Here is an 8,562-nt window from a genome sequence, read left to right on the forward strand (position 1 = left end):
AGCTTACCTTTAGAGCTTCTTGACTCAAAACAGGCTCGGCCTTCTTGGTATCTCTCTAGCTACATGAAAAAACATCATTTTTTATTTTTTTAATGTTTTTCATGTGAAACGCTGAGTTTGCATTCCAGGAGCACCGAGCAGCCAAATAGACTCTTTAAACTTGTGTGTATATGCACGCCGGCGTTCAATTATTTGTTTATTTTTAAGTTTAAATATTCTTGCTAGCATTCAAATAAATTTATAGATTTTTTTTTCTGAATACACTAGATCAATATAAACGGAGGATCGTCTCTGAAAAAACTTTTAATATTAATAATTAAAAAAATATTTCTTGTATTTTTTTTTCTTTTAAAAGCATATATTTTGATTTTGTGAAACATATAGGACACAAAAATGAAGAAGAAGCAAACAAATTTTATGACTTGATCAAAAGTACAAGGCATTCAAGCACACGAAAAGAGTTGCCGACGAAAAAATATTTTCTTCATATTAGTTGCACGGACTCCACGAAAAGTGGTCGGTGAGGTGAGATGTCATCATTATCAGCATAGTCTGGCCCAATATATAACATCAAATTTGGCAGGATCGCCGCCTCAACCATTTTATGGAGTTCATTGAATATTTTCTTGATTAACGAACAGCAAAATATAATCCCTCCGATCAGATTTTTTTTAATTGACGTGTATGTTTAAGCTAGCTTATATATATTTTAATTAATTTTATAGATTTTAAAATTAATAATTATATAAATTTGTAATGGTAATAATATTTATGAAACTCGAATCGATAATTTTTAAAAAATAAATTTAAGATCTAATTAGTTGAGTTATACTTTTTAGGATTGTTCTGATTAGATTTTTTTTTAATGAAATGAAATCTTTTGCTAATCCAAGTCTTAAATAAATTGGATTCTGTAAAAGAAAAAAAAAATTTCTTGCTTTTTTAAATTAGATTTTTGATATTAGACCCGTTCTAATTTAATATATCAATTTTATGATCTGTTGATCTAAGACTTGATTAGAATTGGATTAGTAAAAATTCCTTGTATTAAACATTTTATTTTAAAAAAGCTTGGTTTGATGTTAGTCAACCCACTTGATTTTTTATTTAAATATTTTACCAATCAAAATCCATTTTCTAAATTTTCTGTCGAATCGAAGAAAAATCTTATATATATTGAATATGTAGATTTTAAAAATGAAGACGTTGAAATTTCAATAATGAATCAATTCAATTCACACACATCCATTTCAGCCAAGATTGTATCTTTGAATTTGTACTCAGGTGACTAGATTGGATTGAATTGAGAATCACTAGAGCCTTTCGAGGTCAGTGTACGTTGCAGCCATTAGGAATGTTTTGCACCATAAACCAACACATCAAAAAGATTTTCATATACAAACTTTCATTTCTCCATGAAAATGATTGACAATATAAATAATTTCGTAATTAAACCCAGCACGATTTAAATCCTGAAATAAAATTAAACAGGTTAACATGTGTCAATTAAAAACATTAATATTTCAATTTTTTAAGAGTTAAAATGCCATCATTTTAAAAAGTATTAGAATTTTTTTTTTGATTTTATCTATTGGATTAACTCAGTCAAACCAAGTTAATTTTAAATTTAATAGTTTTAAAAAAAATTAATTTAATCAGAGATTGATTTGTTAATCAATCAATTAAATCAAGTAAATTTTAAATTTGAATTTTCTAAAAATTTAGTTTCGGATGAACACGTCGAGTTATTCTGTATTTAATAAACATACCTTTCGAAGTGCTGCTAATGGTTCATGATCATGGCCTCGGCCACCGTCATTTAGGAAACCTTCTTTTTCATGTTTTTATGTCCATTTTCTGAAAGTCAGAGCGATTACAAGGAAGCCATGTCAATTCTCCAATGGAGGCTGAGGATCCATTCACATACACTGCTGACAGGGGCGGAGCAAGAACAAAAAATTAAGGGGTCAAATTAAAAAAAAAAAATTACTTTTTATTAAAATTATAAATATTTACAAGGAATGTACTAGAAAAAACATTTTTTTGTAGTGGCTTGAGCTAGAGATAAGCCCACTCAAAAAAGCAAACCTCCCTTTTTCCCTATAAGACGAAATGCATGAAAGGGACCCTTACGAGCATGATTTTTAAATTTTAAATTAAAAGCCCCTCAAGCTTTGTTTGGTTTTGCGATTCAACCTGTGTGTTTTTATAAATTTAATTTTTTTTTGTTAAAATTAAATGTGGTTTATATTTTTTAAAATCGTTTTGATATGCTGATATCAAAAATAATTTTTAAAAAATAAAAAAACATCATTGACATGTATTTCAATACAAAAAACTATTTAAAAAATAACCGCTACCACATTGTCAAACACAATTCTTATCCTGAGTAGCTACCTCGCCGTGTTTTTATTTCTCAATTCTGTACAGAAACTATGTTGCTCGAAAGTTGAATACAAGTGTTAAACTCCACTATGAAGGAGCACTACAACATCAGACTACCAGCGCCACTAACTCGAATCTAATTACTTGATGAACACATATAATATATTTGTTTAGATTTTTATTTTTTAATGTCATTGCATTAAAATCATAAAAAAAACACTAAAATAACATTAATTACCTAAGTAATTGCAAAAAAAAAAAAAAAACCCTAAAGGAAAAGATTAAAAAACCCTTGAACCCAAGATTTTTTATTTTTATTTTTTATCCCAAGTCATACTTATCAGTTTACTATACATGAACTAAAAAGATAATTATATTCTTTTTTGCCAGCTTTGTAATTTTGATTCCAGATTCAATTACCGTGCTTTAAAAATGAAAAATATAATTATATTATTGGACAATTTTTTTAATGATTAATATACCATATAAAATAACCAAAACACCCCTTATTCAAAAATAATTGATTTATTAAGAAAGGACAAAAGCTTCATTTCACTATTGCTGTGAATAGTATATATATATATATATATATGGGTATTAATCTGGATATTCTCACTTTCTTTTTTAAAAAACCAAGGCTAGTTTTGTTCAAAGTTTATGGCTAGTTCTCCCAATAAAAATATACTTTTATGAAGATCAAACTTATGTTTTTATTTTTGTGTTCTCATCGTTATAAAAAATATAACAGTGTCTTAACCGTTAAACCAACACTTCATTGTGTATATTGAGTTTAAATATATAATATTTTGGTCCTTGGATCCATTCAAAAATCTCTTCCAACAAACACTTTTTTTTATTTATATTAAAAAAAAATAAGAATTACAAAATGGTAGGATGAATAATAAAACCAATCCAATTTTCTCTATTAAAAAGATATATAGAAAGAATGAAGTCTATTTCTTTAAATTAGAGAGATTATAATATAATTAGAACATAAAGAATTTTTCCTTTCTTTCATTGTCTTATTGTCACCCAGAAACCCTTAAATCCAACCATTTGGATCATCATTTTCTTCGTCAATTTCGCTAAAAAAACTCAATAAAAACGACAAAATGATCATACATATAAACATACAACCTCAATCTTCAATGTTCATAGCATTAATCTATCAAAACTAATTAAAAACCTTGTCATGTATTTTATAAACAAGAAAAGCCAACCCTAAAACGTGATAAACGAGATAGAAAAAGCCAGACGCGGTTGCTAGAAGTATGACCACTGACCACAGACCATATCTCCCCCATATATAAGAAGACACTCCACGCTTTCAAACCCTCACACATTACAACACAACAAGAGAGAAGACAACTGTTGAACAGAGACAAGACACCGATTTTCTATCTCTGTTTCTGTTTATAGGGTAGAAGAGTTTTATCCACTTGTTGCCATTTATCTCGCAACATTTGCTATTCATCAACCTGTCCAAAAAAAGGGCAAAATGGAAGTGACATTTTTTAACTGATGGTATTATTACAACAACACAGTTTGTGTGGTACCAGGTAGAGAAAAAAAGAGAGAGAGAGAGGAAATATTGGGCCTACAGTAATCTAAATAACATCTCTATCAGCAGCTTATCTTTGAATCCTTATCCCTTTCAAACAACAAGAAGAGAGTTTTTAATTTTTCGTTTCAATTCTCTGACAGTTCCTCTACAAAACCCATATCTTCTATTGTCTTCTTTTTTTCTTTAGGGTTGTGGAGGTTGTTTTGCATTGGTTTTTGAGGGGAGAGGGGGAGGGTTTTTTTTTAAAAATCCTTGAATAATCCTGTGCTTTAAAGGTTTATTCTTTTGAATTAAATCGAGGGTTTTTCTTTATTTGTTCTTGATTTTTAAGGGATTAATTTATCTGGGTTGTTTTTGGTTTTATTGGTTAAAGATGGCTTTAGGGTCAGTTTTATTGGAGATTCTGCATAAACCTACAACTGGTCAAGTGTTGAGTGAGCTTTTAATTTTTGCGATTCCTTTGTGGGTTGCTGTTGCTATTGGGGTGCTTGTTGGGTGGGTATGGAAGCCTAAATGGGCTAGTACTTTGAGTAGAGAAATGTTGTTGGATGCTAAACAAGGAGGGGAATTTTCAGTAACATCATTGAGTACCATGATTCCTAGTTTGAATATTTTGAAGTTTCAGTTGCCAAGTTTTTTTTGGGCTGCTGATGGTGGTGGGATTCAAACGGACTCTTTCTCTGGGCGACGTACCCTCAATTCTAAATGCAGGTTAGTTGGTTGTTGTTTCAAATTTAATGTCTTTATGCAAGATGCTCTTTGCTATGGATTATGATTAGAATTTGTGGGATTTGATTGAATTGGAAGAAAAAAAAAAAACTAATATGGCTGAATTTAATCGGGCAGTTCATCAAAAATGGAAAAGGAAAAACCAAATCTAGTGATGGAAGATGATTTGGAGCATTTGTGCAAGCTTGTTGAAGTGAAAGATGGAGGTCCTGCTTGGATTCAAATGATGGATCGTTCTACACCGACTATGAACTATCAAGCTTGGCGTAGAGATCCTGAGGTAGGTTTCCTCTTCTCAAATTGGTGTTGATTTGTGTAATATGTGTAATTGGACTTGTTAATGCAGTCATGGAAATGAAGTTTTAGTTACCAATGCCAGTTCTTGCTTTATAATGCTGTTCTTTGGTAGACATGTGCAACCCTTGTGATTAAAATGGATTATGTTTTAATGGATTTTCTAGACTGGCCCTCCCCAATATCGTACCAGAACTGTTTTTGAGGATGCAACTCCTGAAATGGTGAGGGACTTCTTTTGGGATGATGAATTTCGAGCCAAGTGGGATGACATGCTTGTACATGCTGAAACTTTGGAGGAGTGCCCTACCAGAGGAACCATGGTGGTCCAGTGGGTGCGCAAGGTGGGAAGAGTGTCCCCTTCATCACTTGTTTCTATGAAATGTTTTGTTTGTGGTGTTTTTTTTACTGAATTTATTGTTTTTTTGGGTTCAGTTTCCCTTCTTTTGTAGTGACAGAGAATACATCATAGGCCGTCGAATTTGGAAGTCAGGTCGAATGTACTACTGTGTTACAAAGGTATGAGAAAGATTGGACGAATGAGTTGTATATTCTATTTTTCCTTTTATCATACTTGTAGAGAGACAACTTGATTATATACATCTGCTTAGCAATGTATATCATGAAACAAGGGGATTATGAGTTCCATTTAGGGGAGACCTTATGATGTTGAATTATTAGTCTTATGTAGAATTACTTGGATGTCATATGAATATCAAACTTGATTACCTAGTCTTAGAAGTATGATATTCACGCCACTCTTGGTTTTGAATTTTAAAAGACATGCCTGGAGCAGCAATAGTTGGTTATTAAATGAAGGGCAGGTTTCTAGTTTTTACCCTGTGAGTTAATTGCTGAAGGCACCAGTGAACCTCATCCCACTGTAATAGAAGACAAACCTGGTTGTGTCTGCTCAAGTCGTGAGCTCAAATTACCTGTCCTCTTGTTGCTAGTCTTGCTTTCTGCGTGGGGTATTCATGTTTACATTGGGATAAAAGTGTAATTAGTATTTGATCATATTAGACAGTAACCTCTCTTGGAAACTTATTAGCATGTCTCTTATGTTCTAGGGAGTTCCTTGCTCCTCTGTGCCAAGGCGTAACAAACCAAGGCGTGTTGATCTGTACTATTCAAGCTGGTGCATTCGTGCAGGTAACTTGTACTCTCAGTTTTCTAACTTACACACATTTTGTACATTTCTCTTTATAAGAGTTGCCTAGCATGTTCCTTGTGTGATTGAGATGTCTATCTGTTGGAATGAACTAGTTGAATCAAAGAGAGGGGATGGTGAGCTTACTGCCTGTGAGGTGATGCTGTTCCACCATGAGGACATGGGTATTCCTTGGGAAATTGCAAAGCTTGGAGTTCGGCAAGGTATGTGGGGAGCTGTAAAGAAGTTGGAGCCTGGTTTACGCGCATATCAGAAACATAGAGCATCTGCCGCACAACTTTCACGAAGTGCTTTCATGGCTCAGATCAACACCAAAGTGAGTGCAGACCACCTGAGATCTTTGGAGACCAGCATTAATGATTCATCAGAGATTGAAATTCGAGAAACATCCGAGAAACCTGTTGGGCATAATGTGCCTAAGTTTTTAGTCATTGGTGGGGCTGTTGCTCTTGCTTGTAGTCTTGAGCGGGGGCTCTTAACTAAGGCTCTTATATTTGGAGTGGCTAGAAAGTTTGCAGTTAGAAGGTCATGATACCGGATTTTTTTTTCCTACCTTCATTCTGAAGGCACTGGACGAAGTTGACTGCTCATGCAGTGAAGTGAGAAATAGTCCATTGTTGATCTCCATGCCCCTTTTAGAAGGAATAGAGGCTACCATTTTCCCCCCCGCAGTTGAGCTAAGCGCAGCTTCGCTTCAGGACAGAAAAGGCGAAAAGTTCTTGTAATTTTTGTATTCACAAAATTTAGCAAATTGATGTCATCAAATGATTACAAGCTGCAGAAATAACATGAGTTCAAGGTTCTTTTCTTACTCATTTAAAATGCCTTAATTCATTTTTTTTTGTCCTTTGCTTGATAATTTAGGGCACAAAAGACCCCACTTGGGAAATTGAGAGTGAAATTTGAGCTGAGCTGATAATCCATTCAAGTAGCCACCTTCTGCTAATAGAACTTAGTTAAAGCAGAAGTTTTGCTAATAACCAGGCCAAAGACGACCTCTTGCATGTCTACTCGCAAACTTTCTAGAGATTATTATTACAGTTGTTATTGCATGATGGAAGCTGGAGAAGTCTTTCTTCTTGACGGATTGGGATATTTCTCCCCTTCTCCCAGATTTCAACAAATATGGAGGTTCTTGGCAAGTCTTACGAGTGAAACAGTCAAGGCAGAACAGAGGGCAATTTTCTGAAAAACACTAGTCAACAAAAACCTGCCTCAGCTGCCTGACATTTTTAGTGCTTGACCAAAATGAGTTCTCACCCATCCGTCTCATTTTTGAAGAAACAGACATTTTGAACAATACCCTTTCGTTTAAAGACAACATAGTGAATGGCTATCCTACTTGTTCGAGATTCTCTCATCAGAATTGATTTAAGCCTCGGAGAGAAAAGGGTGGTTGCGGATGCATATTATATAGCATATAGGCCATTTATAGTCAGATCACCTTTTGATAGCTCAAAGGATTCCTGGGTGAAAAGTAACAGGCAAGAGTTCTGTCATTCTGTGGCATCATTCCTCATCAAAGAATCTGTCATGTCTGAACTAGAATTTGGGATGTCAAGCATTCAAAAGGGTCTTCTTCACTGCCCATGTGGTTCTTCTTGCACCATATGATACGATCATTTTTCACTCAGTAGGTGGAGAACTGAACCTTTTGAATTGAAGGTAAACAAATATATTCACATTGGGTCAACAAAGCTACAATATCTCTGTTAGATTAGTTGTGGCAAGATTTGCTCACGCATTTCCTTCCATTCCACGAGTTTGACATTTTCCTCTGTCCCATAAAAAAGAAAAAAAGTTGACATTTCCCAGTTCCTCACGATGCAAACTTTGTACCAAGTATACTTTCCACACGGTGATGGATACCAATTCCGGTTGTGAGAGACGGCAGAAGTCCTCAAATCCAGCCGTATTTGATGATTATTTTAAGCATGTTTATCGACACCCGCAACCTCCGGGGCAAGATTGCCTTTCCCGCGCCTTGGTCTCACTTCCATGAAAGGACCTCGTTCTTTACTTTTCAAACTTGACCATGGAGGGCATGTGCAAGAGAATTGCATCTAGGTAAGATTAACTTTGCAAGCACGAAATTATATTTATATAATGGTTATTAAACTCAGCTTTGCTGTACATGTTGGTCTAAATAACTGTTTGTTTTTATATTTGAAAAGAACTTTTAAATTTTTTTATTAACTTTAAATTAATATGTTTTTAATGTTTTCATATTATTTTGATGTGATGATATCAAAAATAATTTTTAAAAAAATAAAAAAAAATATTATTAACATATATTTAGCATGAAAAAATTATTTAAAATATGAGATAAATACTGGTTAATTTAATGATTAAGTTGAGATGGATTGACAATGCCGACATCTTCTTTCCAAGTTAGAGCCCTGACACAACTATAATTCAA

At 33.5% G+C, this 8,562-nt stretch overlaps 1 protein-coding gene across 1 annotated transcript; it reads left to right on the forward strand.

Moving 5' to 3' along the window:
- The first annotated feature begins 3,717 nt into the window (after positions 1-3,717).
- On the forward strand, positions 3,718-6,958 carry LOC118040823 (uncharacterized). The gene is made up of 6 exons (XM_035047872.2): positions 3,718-4,660; positions 4,796-4,958; positions 5,140-5,316; positions 5,408-5,491; positions 6,043-6,124; positions 6,239-6,958. The coding sequence occupies exons 1-6, from the start codon at positions 4,323-4,325 to the stop codon at positions 6,673-6,675; spliced, it is 1,281 nt and encodes a 426-aa protein (XP_034903763.1). The 5' UTR covers positions 3,718-4,322; the 3' UTR covers positions 6,676-6,958.
- The last annotated feature ends 1,604 nt before the right edge of the window (positions 6,959-8,562 follow it).

The sequence above is a fragment of the Populus alba genome, chromosome 11 (assembly GCF_005239225.2).
Source record: "Populus alba chromosome 11, ASM523922v2, whole genome shotgun sequence".
Lineage (NCBI taxonomy): Eukaryota > Viridiplantae > Streptophyta > Magnoliopsida > Malpighiales > Salicaceae > Populus > Populus alba.